This window comes from Phasianus colchicus, chromosome 2 (genome assembly GCF_987193195.1).
Source record: "Phasianus colchicus chromosome 2, bPhaCol1.hap1.1, whole genome shotgun sequence".
Lineage (NCBI taxonomy): Eukaryota > Metazoa > Chordata > Aves > Galliformes > Phasianidae > Phasianus > Phasianus colchicus.
This window is the reverse complement of record NC_143437.1, coordinates 27,031,648-27,049,525: the sequence shown is the minus strand read 5'-3', so window position 1 is coordinate 27,049,525 and position 17,878 is coordinate 27,031,648. Positions and strand designations below refer to the sequence as shown.

At 45.0% G+C, this 17,878-nt stretch overlaps 1 protein-coding gene across 5 annotated transcripts in view; it reads left to right on the top strand.

The window, feature by feature from the left end:
• Positions 1 to 17,878, top strand: part of LOC149918907 (uncharacterized) — a 38,237-nt gene that overhangs the window by 9,992 nt on the left and 10,367 nt on the right. The window contains exons 4-6 of one of the 5 annotated variants that reach the window (XM_090135181.1): positions 4,827 to 4,944; positions 11,539 to 11,764; positions 14,361 to 14,468. In XM_090135181.1, coding sequence (XP_089991307.1) covers positions 11,675 to 11,764; positions 14,361 to 14,468 — 198 coding nt within the window. In that variant the 5' untranslated portion in view covers positions 4,827 to 4,944; positions 11,539 to 11,674. Of the gene's footprint in view, positions 1 to 4,813; positions 4,945 to 8,589; positions 9,621 to 9,988; positions 10,538 to 10,570; positions 11,027 to 11,538; positions 11,765 to 12,303; positions 12,524 to 14,360; positions 14,469 to 17,878 lie in introns of those variants that run through there. The other 4 variants (XR_016464078.1, XM_090135180.1, XM_090135179.1 and 1 more) reach the window with 4 other exon arrangements.

The following is a 17,878-nucleotide window of genomic DNA, read 5'->3' as shown; positions in this document are numbered from 1 at the left end:
TTTTGAACATGTTACCAAAACCTACTGTTTACCCTGCAGTATTACTTACTCTGCAGTGCCAGGGCAGTTGTCTGTTTTGGAAGAGGTAACAGTTTCACATATGTACCATATTTAAAGAATGATGGATTGGTTTCAAGGAATGAGAGTTGTGGATACAGATAGGTACATCTCCTAACTAATGAATATATCCAGCACTAACCTCATTGTGGCTATTCAGGAGTATCTGCAGACACAGTCTGAAAGATTCCCTCTATTTTTAACTTTTATTTTCCCCGCTCTAAATGTCAGTGCTGGGATCCTTCTGCTGGTAGAGGTAGAAGTGGCATTGTTCCTTTATTTTTGGGACATCAGTATGATACCTGCACATTTTTGCCTCAAAATTCACAGCTAAGCTTCACCTAGAAAATACTTAATTATTTACATTTTTCTTCTTGAAGATTCCTTCTGGTTGTACATAATAGGTTCTATTGACAAGTGTTTTTCTCAATCAATTTTTCTGTTAGCACTTGATCCAAATGTCTGTGCTGAATGCATTTGGATAGATCATATCCCTTCAAGTAACTTTTGTGCTAAGAACTTTAAAACATATCTGTTTAACAAATGTCCAGTGAGCACATTCTTTGCTGCTCCTGTGGTAGAGCAGTGTTGTGATATTTGTGCAGAAAGGCATACCGCGAGCAGTTTGGATCTGAGGTGCAATTAGCAATGTGTGACACACAAGTCAGGAGCTCTGCTGTGAATTCCTCTACCAATCTGTTATGTGATCCTGAGGAAGTTGCATTGCCTGTCCATTCCTGCCTCTTCCCCGTGTCTCATCTGCTGACAGAACTCTACTACGTTTCAAAGGAAACACGTTAATTAATATAGCATTGTAGGGTCCAAGACTGTAAATCTGTCACCTCATCTTAGAGATACCATTTCACTTGGGTTGGATAAGATAGATAAAGAAGAATTTGGTCTTCACCTATTGGAGAGATACTTCTTGAGCCAGACTTTCAAAGATACTGCCTTATACATAAGGCAAACTGCAGACACATACCCGTATCAAAGTATTTGTTCAACAATGTGCTTTTGAAAATCCAGCTCACTGTACACAGGAACGGTGTTAAATGCATCCTGTTTCAGAGCAACAAACACATTTGAGCTGACAATCACAAATTCCCATGAGAATATAAAATGTTCCATCTTACAGGGAGAAAACCAACTCAACCACAACAAAACTCCCACATTCAATGCTGATACCGCGCACTGTAGTATTTCTTAGTGGGCTACTGACCAGTTCTGCTTAGCAAGTTAAATTAAAAGTGCTGCTTGTTTATACCTTCCATTCGTCGGCATGGTAGGAGGCAATAACAGTTTCATTTTGACTGACTGCACCACGTACCTCCGTGCTGCAAAGAAGCAATTGTTTTGAGTTGATAAATTTCTCTCAAAAAATTCTGCTTCTGAGTGCAACTTTAAAAATGCAGAAGTTTGCTTTTCCTCGAGTTTAATTATAGATGCCATTTATCTACCTTGATCTCCCCAGTGCCAGTCTTCCCTAATACCATGTAAAAATTCTACTCTGTATCCATACACTGCGTATTTATACAGTTACATATATATGTAAGCCTGAATACAAATATGCATTTTCCTTGTGTAAGCTGACCTGAAATATGGTCACCAGCGTACCTCTTTGTCAGCAGTCTGTGCACTGGAAGCAAAGGAATGATGGCTGTTCAGCTTTCCTTGTGAATCGTAGGTGGCATGCACTGTGCAAGTCTATATCTAGATAATGCATGCAGACTCCACCAGAGAGCACAAAGAGCTCCATCTTCAAAAAGTATTTTACAGAGATGTCAGTGGGGAAGGAAGGACCTAAATCATTTAGTAGCTCTGGCGTCAAATATATGGCAATTCTGCTATTTTTCAAACAGCTCTGTTGCATTTGCTTCCTTTTGGAAACATGTCCATGCTGAACTTTCAGCTGCTCTGCTGTTCTATTGAACACTGCTGATCATCCTAATGAGGTCTCAATGCACGGCTCCCACGTCAGTAGGCTCTGCCATGGCAGGCTGTATCTTCTGTCTTCCAATCAATGCTGTTCCACTAAGAAAAAAGAAATGCAGTATTCTTAGGGAAGAGCAGAATGAGCATGGAGCAGGAATACGGATGCCTGAAATTCGGTCCATGTTCTCCTTTTTGTGCAATCCAGCATGCCACACCTGGCCCAGCAGCTAACAGAGAAGAGGAAATCTCTTTGCAGATTTCAGATCCCATATTTAGAAATTAGCATCAAGTCCTATTTCTGTGCCAAGCAGCTTCTGACTAGCAGCAGAAGCTATCTCACTACTCCCACCTGTGAATCTCATATTATGAAACTAGGTACAGATTTCTTTAATGGTCTTTTTACGTGCAAAAGCCATCTGCTTTTTTGGTGTAGATTTTGGTAGGTCAAATGTAATTTTTTCAGGTGGGATTTGGCCAACACACATAAGCTACTGTCTACAAAGCAGTGAAAGCTTTGGGGCCTTAAAATGGCCTTCCGATAATATCTATAAAGCTCTATTTTTGTCTCAGGTAAGCATGCATGCTGCTGCTGCCATTTAGCAGCAGTGGTTAAGCACTGTCTCAGAATTTTACTGTTGCATCATCTCAACTCAGCTGCAGCTGCAGTTATATGAGAAGGAAAGCAAAGCTTCCTCTATGTTTTCTGCAGCTAATACGCTACAAGCTTTACAAGGATAAAATAAACAGTGGGAGGGTCAGAAATAAGTATAGCTGCAAAGCTGCTACGTGTGTGCATTTTGATGGAAATCACCCACTACGCTGTAGCATATGTATGGCTGAGTAATAGCTTCTTCTGTGCTGATCTGGCCACGGCTCCTCGTTTGCTGCACACTGACTCAGTGTTAAAGGCCAGACCCTGCTTCATTACACAGTGTCTTAACCTTGTTTTGCCCTTCTATCCAGTGACAGCTGCTTTGTTTCCTTTTGCTAGCAGTCAAACATCACAAATTCTTTCTCTACAAAGCCATTAAAAGAGAACCAACACCACCCCAAGTGGTTTCAGAACTAACTGATTTAGATGCTGGAGTCTGTTGCAGGGCCAAAAATAACTCCCCATTTCTTTCTCCTTCATTGGTGAAAGGAGAAGAGAAAGTGGCCAATAGAGATACACAACTTCCCCGTAGGCATCAGAGACAAATCTATTTCATAGCAGGAAAAAAAAATAATGCTCTTGAAAAATGTTTCTTTGCTCGGGCCAATAGACACAGAACTGCTGCATGTAATTTTGCTGAACTGATGCTATCACTTGAATGGCTCACGGACTACATAAAATGCACTACATAATTATATTTTTAAACACTGTCCCCAGCTGTGCTGATGCACACAAAAGCTGTGTTTACAATGGACTCTGCACATGTAATTATTTTGTGGCACTAGCTCCGCGCATTTCCTTGATGGATGCTCTATGGTGCATAAAATTGTAGCTTTTATCAAAGATTCTTGAATGTATTCTTCGGCTGTTTCAGCATTAAACACCCAGCTGTCCTCACATGGGTGCACAGGCCTGATGCCTGGGAGGGGTAAGTCATAGCATCTGGGGAACACCTTGCTCTGGGAGCGGCAGGGGGGGATGGCGATCAGCTGGAAACACGCTGAACAACAGAGCCTGCTGCTCCTCTCAGGGAGGTTTGCTGCACTGTTCCTTGGGATGTGGCACCTGCTCTGCTCCTATTTGTCCTGCACATCTTCATCCTGGCCCTGTTAATGCTGCAGCAACCCAACCCAGCCACTTTGCAGCACAGGAAGGCAAGGTGGTGCCTTGCATCTGTGCAAGTGCAGGAGAGAAGGGGCTGCAGGCCGTGGGTGGAAAGTCAAACAGTGTGTCTTGTAGGGTAGCGGGCCCAAAGAGCAGCTTTGGTTTGTATTCTGTTCCGTTTGCATACAGAAAGCTCCCTTGGCTGTTCTCCATCCTGTTCTGGAATACCGAGCGTTTCTCCATCTGAACGCAGTGGCTGATGTGTAGGACTCAGCAAAGAGGACACTGGGATATTTATCTTAGATCTGTTCCAGTACTCTTCAGTATTAATATCACTGTGAAAACCTAGATGCTGGAAGGATTGGTACACATCATGGTCCAAGAGTTTTGCCTGCCAAGCAATAAAGCTTGGTAATAAATAAAGACAAAAAGTAATAGTCCTGAGCATCGGTTTCAAAGTAATGGGATAGCAGCATTGCTGCTAGTGACCTTTTTATTACTATTACTGCAGAGAACTGGCGGATTTTTCTTGTCAATAAGCAAGATGGCTTGGCACCATATCTCTCATCCCTTGGGCATGAGACTCCACAGAGGAAATGCTGATGTTGTCGTGAGCCAATTTTTAATAGCAGGTGTTTGGTTGGAAGTCAGGCCTGCTTTGTGGCAGCAGGGAGTGTGAGTCCTTCTGTTACCATTCCTTGCTCTTTTCAGCCCTGCTTTTGATCATGGCAGCTGAGAGCCCAGGGGAAGTTGCGCCATGTAAAGCAGTCATTGCTCAATAGTGAATGAGTTATTCCACAGCAAATGATCTGGCTGCTGGTACACCAAGTTTTCCACTCTCACATGAACACAGTCGTTTCCCATCATGGAAACTGCGTGACTATGGATGCCCTTAGCATTCCCCCTGTCTGGCATGTTAAGTTTACATACCAGCTTTGAGGCTGCTGGTGCATTTTGCACCAAAGGGTCAGGCGATGGAGGAAGAATCTCCAGAGTGGAAAAAATGTGGAACTGCAGAAGTTTATTGTATGTTTGTTTGCATAGCCTGCCCTTCAGATAAATCACATCTCTCCAAGTATAGCAGTGCTGGAAAAAGAGCCCTTGGATGACCCACTTGGAGTCTGAGACACCAGAGATGCTACTTCAGAAAAGAAAGCAGAGGAAGTCACCAGAAGCCATGCAGAAGAAACACATCTGGAGTAAGCACTAATTTGTGTTGTCTATGTGTCTACATGTGCTGCATCTGGATCATGAGGTATTGTTATTTTACTGGGGATACAGTGTGTCTTGTACACATACAGGGTGCATTTCTCACCCTGCATGCTTCTCACTAAAGCATAGCGTATTACTTTCTAAAGGGCTCATTTCCTACTGCTCCCTTTATCTTCCCCTAGAGAGCCCCACTGGAGTCCATCAGCCACCCAGGCCAAAATATGTTTTTTAAATATGTGATCAGCTAATACAAATCAGCATAATTCCACTTGCTTTGATAAAGCTGTGACTTAAGCCAGTGGAAGATCGAACTCCTTGGTATTTTGTGTAACATAGACAAGCTCAAAAATTTGTGAGCAAAGAATATTTCTAGGTATAACATATTTCTGCCATTACTCCCTCATATTAGCTGCAGTTTCTTGCTGCAGATGCTTGTGCAAGGCTCATGTTTATCTTTAGGGAAGATGGAGATAGGAGTTGCCTGTCTTTTGCAAAATGCTGGTGCTATGTACAAGCAGAAGTAAGAATTTACACAGAAGTTAAGACAAGTCTTGCAGTTCAGCAGGAAGAAAACAGATGTCTTTAGACTGCTGTTTGAACCTTGACCATTGCCCTTTTGTACCTCTGAATCACCAGAGGCTTCTATTTCCAAAAGCAAGATAATGCTTTGAAAAGCCAAAGTTCAGTGTAAATTATGTCACGACTATAGGAGCTGAGGTGTCATCTTTGCTGCAGCAAGTCCCTCTTGGAAATATTTGATAACGCCTGGAAGAAAGTGGCACTGATTTTATATATTTCTGGAGCACTGCAATTCCATTCCTGCCATACTACTAACTGAGGGAAGCGTTTCCTTTTTTTAATTCCACAAAGCTCTATAACTGTATTATCTGAGCAGCTAAGCACTCACATTACGTAAGCTGAACATAATAGAATGTCTGTAAAACTTTGCTGCTCACAGTCTTGGAAATTTCTGCATTGCTATTTAATGGTGACTCAGCTGCAGATCTCCCAGATGATCTCAGAGGACACATGATGGGGTGGGACTTCTGTCCTTTGGGAGAGCAAAATGTGGCCCTCAAGTATGGCTACAGTTGGGGCACCCTCAACTGCTCTGAGAGGTCTTGAGCTGCTGATCAGCAGATACTCACTGCCACACCTTCTGGTTCTGTCCTTCTAGGAATGTTTACCTTGTGTTTTCAAAGCAATCCACCTCCTGATTTGCACAGCAGGAGAATTTAACTGTTGTGCCAGATAGCAACCTCAAAGTGTACTTTTACAGTCTGTTTCTTCTAGAGGATATTTTTTGCCCTATAAGTGATGTTTTAAAAATAGTTTGACTAAGTTTTAATGACATGTATAGCTTCATAGTGCATCACTAACCATATGGCCAAACACAGTGCCTGCAGTTACATGGCAGGGTTTACTGCCTGGTAGGAATGAAAAACATCTATTTTGAATGGCTGTGTATTGGGGGGGAAATAAATGAGTCTTATGGGGAGCAGCTGAAAGACCTGGGATTGTTGAGTCTGGAGTAGAGGAGGCTCAGGGGAGGTCTTATTGATCTCTACAACTACCTGAAAGGAGGTTGTGATGAGGTAGGTGTCGGCCTCTTCTCCCAGGTAATAGCGAGTGATAGGACAAGGAGGAACAGCTTCAAGTTGAGCCAGGGGAGTTTCAGTTGGGTATTAGGAAAAATTTCTTCTCAAAAGAGTGGTCAAGCCTTGCAACAGGCTGTCCAGGGAGGTGGTGCAGACACTGGCCCTGGAGATGTTTAAGGAAAGGGAAGATTTTCTACTAAGGGACATAGTATAGTGGGCAGTATTGGTGCAAGGTGAATGGTTGATGATCTTAGAGGTCTTTTCCAACTCTAATGATTCTGTGATTCTATGATTATACTTAAAAGCCACAACTTGTGACCTTTCCTGGTTTTCTTGGTTTTCCCTTGGTCTTGAATGAGGCTCATCATCATATCTTATCTAGATCTTATCTTGGCGGTGCTAAGAGTTCATGTGGCTCATGGAATGACTAGTGTGGGCTTTATGGTGAAATTTTTGTCTATGTTCACTGTGACTGAGGATTATCATTAGCCTTATTTGACAGTGTAGGGTAAATGAGCCCAGCTTGCTGTAGAGATGTGTTTTCAATGTAAAATCCACTGACTCAGTTTGTACCAGCTAGTGTTGGGGGGAAACCCCAAGCACAGATGCGGCACAGTGATGAACTGTGCTCAGCCCTCACGTGGCCTCTCTGGATTAGAACGGGGCTATTCCATGAGGCCAGTGATGTTTCCATTACTTTCTGTTTTCCTCTTCTGCAGACAAATCATTCCAGCTAGATGCACGCACACATTGGCATGTTCGTGCAGAAGCACAGACTCCAGTTCTCCCAAAAGCAGGCCCAACTACTCACTTGGGACTGCATTACTAAGTGAGGCATAACAGTGGTTAGGTGGGCTTCGATGCAAATGTCATAGGGGGTTTCCCTGCATGTTTCCAGTGTATGACTCTACTAAAATATCCTCCTTCAGCTTGCTTGGTCACTGTCCCTGGCATTTGCATTGCTTTGTGGGTAGTTTTGCTGTTCTTGTGACACCAGCAGCTCTTGTACAATCCCAAATCAGCAGTTGTTCACTTAAGTCAACATAGGGTTCACCTACCATTTTGACTCAGTTGCACACTGCAAAATTTACCTGCTCCCTTATTCTGCCAATGATCACAACCTATTACCTGTAAAGCAATTTCTGCCATAAAACATGATTTCCTGTGAGAAAGAACAAGCTCCACCTTCAGAGGGTTGCAGATGAAACAGGGTGTGCTCAGGGGATAGGAAGGGGACATTTGCTGGTTTTGCTCTTGGGAGCTAGGGGACGAAGTGGGGATAAGGGAAGTCAACATCTTTAGCCCTGGCTCTGGTATTGATTTTCTGCGTGGCCTTTTGTGAGCTCTTTCACGACTCCACCTCATTCTGCCCAAGCCTAAAATGGAGCTCAAAATCGTCACTTTTCTAACACCTCCCCCTCCCCACACACGGAGGGAGTTGTGAGCAGGTTTAATGTTTATCTTGGAGGCTTTGAACAGTATCATCCATCCAGGGGATGTATGAAGGCATTCAGACCCCACAGTGAGCTTTATAAAATCGTCAAGAAATAAAAAGGCATCTATATTAATCATAAATCAAGGATTGGAACAGAACACTTGGTTAACAAACCTGCGAAACGAGCTTTGTTTCATTGGCTTGAGCTGCTTTATAGTTCTGTTTGTGTATGTGGAAGCGATGTTCACTATTTTTAAATGAGTCACAGGACTGGAAGAACAAAAATATTGGATGGTAACATATAGCAGCAAAACAATTACTCTTTTCATTCTGACAAGCACAATAACCAGAATAGCTAGTTAGAGCTGGAGGTCTGGGCACAGAGCTCCTTTCGATCTACCAGAGATTTTCGATCTACTTGCAAGACAGGGAAGCAGAACTGAAATGTTACAATGACAAAAGATAGCATTAGGTCAAACAATAAAAACAAGCATGCCGTTGGGGTACGGGTATTTACAGGCAGGAAGGCTCTCCCGATCAGTGCTGCATGCAGAATGCTCCCACAGCCAGCCTCATCTAGCAGCCTTCTGTACCTTTATCCAGAGGAGACTCCTTTCCACCCTGCTTGCTGCATTGCACCACTGATTTAGTGAAGACATCATCCTCATAAGGATGCTCTTCTAACTCACCTCTGAAATCTGCTTGCTTTTCTCCTCTGACAATTAGGTTTAAATGTGCTGCAGCAAAGTACTCATCCTTAACAGTCATATGGCTTTTTAAGTGATAAACTGCATTAGCAAATTCCTTATTAGATAATCTATCAAATGAGGTCATACGTAATTTTAGCAGTCTCATCTTGATTTATAACACGATTGCAGCAAATTACGCATAGGAGAGCAGCGTGCTGGCTGTCACACTCAGGTGCTCTCACTGTGCTGGGACAGCGGTGCCCAGGCTGGCCAGCAGCTGGCAGCCCTCCCTGTTGCCACAGCGGGACCCAGCTGACTTAGAGCCCTGGGGCTCAGCCCTGGCTTCCGTCTGGACCGATGGGACACTGAGGCAGGTGTCCAAGCCCTTGCTCCAAACCTCCTAGCAGTAGTCCTTTGTGGTGTTCATTCTGATAGGCTTCCCCTTAAATAGGGGCATCAGCACTCCAAAAAGCCAGCTGATGGGTGGGGTGCTTGCCTGCAGCCCTGCTGCCCGCCTGCCACAGCCCAAGTGATGGAATTCAGTGGGAAAGGGAGGGGGCTTCAGGGACAAACACTGTTCCAGAATGGTGCTGTGCTGCTGCTGCAGAGCTCTGTCCTCACAGTGGAATTGCTCCTGAGACCAGGAGGAGACGCAATTCCTATCCCCCCAGCTGCAAACTTCTTCCACAAACGTTATTTTATCCCTTGAGATTTATCTGTAACTCCCGCAGGGGGAGCTGCAATAAATTATCTGGCCTCGCCCTTCTCTTCACCTGCTCTCACCTCACATTGGTATTTCTAGGGTCTGAGCAGTGCTGAGTGTAGAGAGTGCATGTCATCTGCATGTCTCAGAATGACTTATGTCTCTCCTTCTGTACTTATGGCCAAACCCTGCCCAGGAAGGACAAAGCAGGATGGACTGAGATTTATTCCGTGGCATTGTAGGTATCTGCACCTAAGCTGTAAAATAAAAGCTGAATAAGAATCTTTATAAGCATTTCCTTGGGCAATATCAAGTAGTAGAGACCTAACTATTACTGCAGGCAAACTTCTGGAAACTCTGAGTAGGCAGACTGCACTGCTTTTGGAAGAATATTCATGGAGTGAGGGACTGGAGAAATCAAAGTAGTTCATTGAAAAGAGTAAGCAAAGGGTACGCTTGCTGTGGATGGCAATGCTGTTTTGCACACCCTAAGGTAATTGTACCTAATCCCATTGAATGAATTTTTCATGCATAGGTATATGTGAATGCATGTAAATATGCATATCTGTTGTGATTAAAATCTGTTCTATCCTCCTTTACCAAGCTGTGTATGGCAGATTGCAGCAGAGCCTGGGGATGGCAATTAAACACCCAGATGAAGGCCAGAACATCAGACATCCCTCTGGAGCCCATGTGCCTGAATTACCGTCCCTCCCCACCCTAATATAAACAGTGGGGCAAGGGCTTTATTTCTCAGCTGCCACTGAGCAGCATCAGCTGACACCAGCACTGGGACCCCAGAGCCCTGCCCAGACCCCAAGAGGGGCCCGTCCTCTCTGCCCTGCTCCCTGCAGGCACGAGGGGCACAGCTCAATCTCCCTGCCTGGCAGGGATGTGCCCACAGGCCCCCAGCAGCGAGCAGCCCGGGTTGGATGCTCGTGCTGCAGACCTGCCTCTGCAGAGGTGTTTGCAGCCATTGGCACGGGTGCTGCAGAGCCGTTGCCTGGCAGCACGCGCGTCCTCTTCCCCATGACGAGCACTGAGCATCGCCTCCATCGACCCGACCGCCTCCCAGGCTCCAGATCCCTGCCTAGGATAGAGAGCCAAAGGCAGCCTGCATGCAGGATGCTGAGACCCTTGCGCTAAACCCCACAGGTGAATGCATCCCACTGTGCTCAGCAATTCAGCAGAGATTAGCGCTAGGAGAGCAAACCCTCGCACGCTATTTAGTGTGCATGAATATTTAGCTTTCTACAGAGCTACCAGAGGAAAATTGGTTGTGAAGCTAAGCCCTAAGTCTGCCTTCCTGTGCTTGGATCTTTGGTTCCCGATGAGCACATGCTGATATGTTTCTTGTGCCACAAGAAGGCAAATCGCTGTGTTGGAGAGCATGGGGCTGCTCTGCGCCTCTGTGCCTCGTAAGCCGTGTGCAATGTGTTTATCTGCTCCCAGCTTGGCACTCGGCCTCTGAGGATGCCACAAATATAATTTGTGCACTGTAGTAACTCAGATGCTGAACATAACTATTGCAGGATCACAGGATTATGAATGTTAAGGCTGTAAAAATGGTGACCTTCAGAAACATCCCTCTTTTTTATAAGAAAGCAAGTCCTCGTGAGTCAGGCACACTGCCCCCAGCAGCAGGTAGGAGCTGTCTTTTGGGGAGACGTGGAGGGTGGGAGGAACAGGAGGGTGGCTGATGCACATCAGTGTGCTTAGATGCAGGTGGGAAAGGCAAGGGAGGGCCTGCAGCACCATAGCAGCCTGGTGGGCATGCTATCTGCTTGTACTGTACAGGGAGCTTGCAGCAGGAGCTGGATGTGCCCAAGGCTAAGGAGTGCTGCAGGGACATGGATTTACTCTGTTCTGGCTCTGAGAGAAGCTGCAGCAGTCACGGCATGGCTGATGGCAGCAGGGAACTCTGGGTCAATCTGGTCCAACTCCTGCTCAAGCAGGAACATTAAAGCTTCAGCCCAGCTGTGGCAAGCTCCTTGCCACCATAGCTGAACACTGCATTTCAAAGTAGAGTGGATATCTCTGAGCCTGGGTGCAGTTACTTGCAGAGATGTCATTTTACGAGGTCCCCTCATGATGAGTGCAGGGAGGCTGAAATCAGTGCAGCCAAATAATTGCTTTCTCATTCTTCTTTGAAACAGGTTTGAAGACTCAAGCTGCATGAGGACAGAGCAGGCAGAGCAGCTCTCTTCTCACTGGCCATTTGCCATGACATCAGAATGAACATTGTGCAACCAGCGACCTACAGCTACAGCATCCCCACCTTGAGCAGTGGCAATGGCAGAGCAAAGCTGGGCAAACCAAGAGAAGCAGAGACCAGCTGCAGGGAGATGCAGCGAGGCAGCAGGACAGTTCACCCACCTGCAGGTGAGAAGGGAAATTGGTGGTGAAAAGGGCACAAGAGGAGCAATGGCACAATGGGGATGGGTATAACTGCTGAGTCTGGAGGAGGGTGGGGAGGAAGGGCTGCTCTTGCATCGCCAGCCCCAGCTCTAGCACCAAACACAAGCATGAGCTGTCACTGCTGTGGAATGCAGCAGATGGCCAAATTGTTAGATTCTCCCTTGCAAGGGCAAAATGATATACTGTTTTTTCCCATCCTTGCCTAGAGCTGAGTGCTAACTTCACATACTATGAAGATATACTGTACAAAGGCACTTTGTGCCAGAAATGTGCTCTAGTGATAATCAGGAGAAAACTGCGCTTAAAGTGACATTTAAAAAATAATTATTATGGCCCATTGCTGTTAGTCACACATCTACAAAGCTGATCTGGCTAACAGAGCTTTCCAAAGCATTTTTGCTTGATATGTCATCTGGAAATTATGCCATCATGCTGTCACCGTGTCTTGCCTTGCAATCACCCAGACACTATAGTGCTCTCACACACTTTTTTTCCTCTTTTAGGGGGAAAGAAATTCTCTTTTTCTTTCTCTGTTTCTCATGCTGCTTTGACTGTGGTCATACTGCTTCTTGGCTCAGCCATTTGCTGGAGAGAAGAGGCCTTACTGCTTCAGAGCTGGCTATGAAGTGCCACGATTCCACCTCCCCTTGCTTGAGGCCTCAACTAGCAGCACTGCTTGGCCCTGAGATACCCCGCAGCAACTGAAGGCTCTGCAAAACCCAGGTCTGTGTACAGATACTGCAGAGCTCACCTGCGTCATACTAATATCAGGTGCTTGAAATTTTATATTGGAGGCACAGGGCTGTGAGCAGCGAGTCATTGCAGCAGGTGTGCTATGCCAACTCCAGCTCTGAGCTGACGATAAGGGAGAGGGGGGAGGCTCTCCAGAGAGCCCTGGCAGAGACTGAAGTGGGAGAGAAAACTCAGAGTTGCTTATAAGTCTGCTTATTGATCCTTCTCAATGAATGCAAAGCCCAGGGCAAGGATCAACGTGGTCTGCAATCAAGTGAATGGTAGAGAATGATCATTTTCTTGTTGATGTCTTTTGCGTTCCACTGGATATGTTTTTTAAGGATTGTTGTCTGCTTAGTATATGGTGTACTCTCTCTTCCTGATAGTCCTTCAAAACTTGGGCATGTTTTGTTTTCTCTATATGAAAAGGCTCGAGTGGGTCATCTGTAAGCTTTTTTTCCAAAGGTGTTAGGATGTCTTAAACCTTCATTAGAGCCTGCCTTTCCTTTGCTGCCCATCTTCAGAACACTCCTGCCCATGTCACAGCAGTTTGTGCTGCAGCAGCTTGTCCTCCCTCCTCTCCTTACACTTTCTTCCATTGCTTTGTTTAGAAGCTCCTGCTAAGCATTCCACAGCCGTGACACATTGGCCCACCAGCATCTCATCTCCAGTGAAACCTCCAAATCTCCCTTCTGAGCCCCCCCATAATTTAATCTCTGAACTTGCTCCTCCCCCTTCTTTTCCTGTCTCTGTTTCTCAGTCCTTCCTCTTTCCTGCTCATTTTGTCTTGTTCTTGGATGGTTCAACGCTGCTTTCTTCTTCGTGCTCATCTGGCACCTGGGTCCATCTCCTGTCTTCCATTAGCCAAACATTTCCTCTCTCATTCTGACCAATCTACCCTGAATCCCCATCTTCTTCCCTGGCGAAACTAAATTTTCTCCAGCCGGGTAACAAGGGGAATCTTTTCTGTGCTGATGTGAGGGCACACTTTGGCTAGGTAAAGACATCAAAACACACATTTTTGAACTTATACTTAAAGCTATTCAAGGAATATATGCAAGATGCAGGCTATTAGAATAGGTATGGGGTCTTGTTTTCTCTACTGCCTTGCACTCTCATGTCATCACATACGTTCAAGTTGCTTTTAGCATCTTTACATTCTTGCACATGACAAACAATAGGGAACAGCTCCCATACAGCACAGGAAATATAGCAGCAAGTGTCTCACATCCATTTTTCATCTGTCATCAAATAGCTTTTATTCATGGCATAGCACAAGTGTCAGCCAACTGGCGAAGACAGCCTGTATTAAAAATGCTGGGGATTATTCATGTCAACAGGCACAAGGGAGCTTTTCTTGGTTGGCGGACCTGCAGCAGCAGTGCTATGAAAATGCAGCAGGTTCTCCAGTGTAATCTCAGATCTGAATAACTTCAGAAAGAGGCCAACAACTGATGATCATTTCCAAGCACAATTAAAAAAAAAAATCTAGCACAATTAGATGAGAGCTTGGGTAGAGGTTTAGCTGTGGGTACACAGGAAAGCTTATATCAGAAGCACGTTATGTAGAAAGAGATATTTTTATAACAGTGCTTAGATTGAAGATGGTCTGCAGGCTGTGAACTGGTGCTGTCTTCTGGAGTTGGCTTCTGGTTATGTAATTATCAGGTAGACAGGGCCTCGGCCCCTCTGATTGCAGACCTTGACTGCTTACACATATTGGGAATATGATCTTCACTGGCCAAGTGATTTATCTTTTATGGACAAGGTATAATTTAGAAATCGATAATTCTTTCTCCTTTTTAATGACTTTTTTTTTTTTTTAAAGCCCTGTTTCACTGAAAATATCTGTTACTATATTTGTGAGACTATTACAAAGGAAAAACAGAAGATGAGATGGACACAAACAATAAAACTGCTTACCTTAACGCATGAGGTAATATAGGAAAATTACAGAGATTTCACATATCTCAAGTTAGCTCCTAAGGGCAATTCCCCATTGATTATTTCAAGCCCGCTGTATTTGCAAAATCCACTATATCCTGCCACCTCATTTTGCATCTTTGAATTGTTACTGTTGAAGCGTATGGCCTCCTTCTCTCCCCCCTCCATTATTTTGGACTTGTTTAATTCTCTAAACTGCTGATGCTGTGTGCATATGTAATCAGGAGCAGTGTAAGAGGAAAATAAAAAGTAAGACCCATGCAAGTGATCACAAATGAAGTGACCTCATCTGATATGACACAGATCTACATTCCACTTATGCTCCGGAAAATCATGGATACTGTATTTTAGTAAAAGCCTCATTTCTGCACAAACGCGTGATACAGAAGAAGCCCAACCAGCAAAACCCGAAGATGTATCCCATGGCATCTCCATGACAACGTATAGATGCACATTCTGCTCCATACATCCACACGGGCAGACGGTTTGCTCTTAGCTCACCCTCTACGGAGCTGAAGGCAGGCCAAGGGCTGCTGCAGTGAAAGGTGCTGGGATTTAATGTGGAAACTGCAGCTCATCATTCACGCAGGATAAACCGGTGTCAAATGAAAGAACCTTCTCAGAGGGTGAGCTGTATACTCTAGCTCTGGTTGCTGAGCTGCTCAGTCCCACGGCAGCATGGTGCCGGAGGGTGTCTGGTGGGCCCAGGGAGCCACATGAAGGCCCTTCACTGGGCACTCCAAGACTTCCTGGAGAGCTGTTGCTACGCCTCAGTGGCAGAGCTAGATAAGAACAGGAGGCAATTTGGGTTAATGAGTTATTATAGAGGTTGTTCCCTCCCTGCACATGCAGGATGGAGGGCGAGCAATCCTGTGGAGGCAGTGGGTGCCACCACTGCTCCTCATGGGCATGTGGGACACCAGACCGGCCAGCATCCCCGAGCAGTGACAGCCTCAGTAAATCCCCTCTCCTGGCTGCCTTCCTACCCTGCCCTTCCTCAGCCTCCTGCCCTCCCAGTGTGGCTGGTGTCCCGCTCTCTGAAGCAGCCAAAGCGCTGCAGTTTCACACCCAGATGATGATGCAGGGCTCTTCCACCCGCTCTGCCCCCAGCACAGCCCTGGCCTGGCTGCTGCAGTGCCCGCAGTGCAGTCTGTGGAGCTGAGCCGATGCCTGTAGCATTCCAGAGATATTTGATGTAAGCAGGGCAGTGCATTCAGCTGCCCAGCAAAGCAAGGCTGGCTTCTCCATCCTTGTTTCTGATATCTGTGCTGGAACATGGAAAGTTACCTGTGCCTGTAAGCAAGGCACCTTAAGCAAGTTACCTCTGCTGCTCAGGTTTCCTTTCTGAGACATGGAGATAACCATACTGGCCTTCTTTGCAGAGCACTTTCTTGTTAGTTATTATTTTACAAGGCATGCCACATAAAAGCTGGTTGTTATCTTTTGCTCAGCTGTAAAAAGTTCTCAGCCTAACAATGGGGCATGGCATTTTATCAGCCATAAAAAGAGTTATACTGATCTTTAGCATTTAAGAGTGGACCTTTGTTCTGCTTGGTTACTTATAACCTTTGCAGTGGTGTGACTTAGACTCTTTCTTTTTTCACACTCTGTGTATATATATGTATTGTGTACGTGTGGTTGACTTTTGCTTTTGTCAGGGTCAAAGATCACATGTTTTAGCCTAACATAAAATGTCAGCTGAGTGACCAGCCTGTGATCTGCCGTTCAGAACATTTCCTCTGAAATAGAAGGAAAATTAGTTGGCTAACTGACAAGAAACATGAACAAGAAAACACAGAACCAAAAAGGACTAAAAGGATTATGATCCCTAGGAAATGATCTGCCTTTCCTTCAGCACATACTCTATGAACATGTCATGCTGACTGCCAGAACTTGTCCATACTTTGCAGATAACTTCTCCTTTTTTTAAGCATGAAGGTGCGTATTTCTCTCTTGAAAGCCTCTAAAAAATATAATAAATTCTACTGTAGACCATGGACCAATGGAGAGCTTTGTGCCTCCCAGCCTGGGCAGTATGGCATAGGAATGACAGTATTCAGTGGACAAGTTCATGGCAGATGGTGTCTGGGAAGGAAGGAGTCCAGGTTTAAGGAGCCATAAAGTAGGTTCCCATTTAACACCGTTTCCATTGTAATGTCTCATTAGGCATGTCAGGAATCCACAGAGGAAAAGCCATCATAGATGATGCTAGCTTATAGCCAGGATACCAGCATGAGCAGCAAAGTCAAGTCCCAAACTGCTGCCCATGGCCTAACGCTGTTCACTCTGAAAAACATCCAGCATCTGGACACACCAGCAGGTTGTACAAAGTGATGGGGAGCCCCTGATGCTGGACTGACCTATTCCTGGGCCCCAGCTTTAAGGAAACAGTAGTGGTGGGGCAGCCTTTGAAATGATGATGATTGAGTTCAGGGGTTTTCAGAAAGTACTCAGCATCATATCCAGTGGGCTGGGCCTGGGTCTGGATGAGAACAGAATAATCAACCATTCTTTTGTTGACATATAACAGAAATATTTGGTGCTCCCCAAGGCTTTTCAGGAATCTGAACCGAGCAGCAGGGTGGTTTGGCTAGGGGCTAGCATTCCCATTAAGGCAGAGATGAACCTGAATGCAGCAATTCCTTGTGGGATAGAAGAGGGACAGAAACAAGACAGAGAGCCAGGAAGGCTGAGACCTAGCTAGGGGAACCCCCAGTAGTGTGACCTCAAAGGCTGAGAAATGGGATTTCAGGCACAGTCCTTTCCAAGCTGAAGACAATTGTAATTGCAAGCGAAACTCCCACTTTTTCTTTGACCTTTGTTTTAAATGTTCAAGGAAAAAAGGCTTTGTGCATTTTTTGTTAATCAAGAGTGTCTATTTAAAGAACTACCTGACTCCATCAGCCTTATCACCCAAATGGGACCACCCCCAAAATAACTCCTGCCCCAAGCTGATCTGGGCTGTGTAACTGATCTGGGCTGAAAAGAATAATGTTCTGTATACTTCTGAGGATAAAGTTCTTACTATATAGACTTTGGCAGTAAATGCACGCAGGAGTTCAAGGCAGCAAAGATCTGGATAGGCTATTATTCTCCAATCAATTTAATTTTTAAGCCTTACTTAAATAATGCTAATTTTAAATGAGATATTCTCCTGATAATTTCTACAGTTGAAGGGATGTAAATTCACATTCATAATGAATGCTATTTTTTCATATTTGATTGCGGTAATCCAAATGATCCTATTTAATATCAAGGACAGAGCTGGTATCTATTTTTTGATAACTGCTTTGCATAGCATACTCCATATGGTTAACATTTTCAAAGAACAGTTTTAGAGGACAGGACTCCTTGGTAGGACAGTCCTGGTAGCTGAATGGGCAGCTCCTGCAATCAGAACAC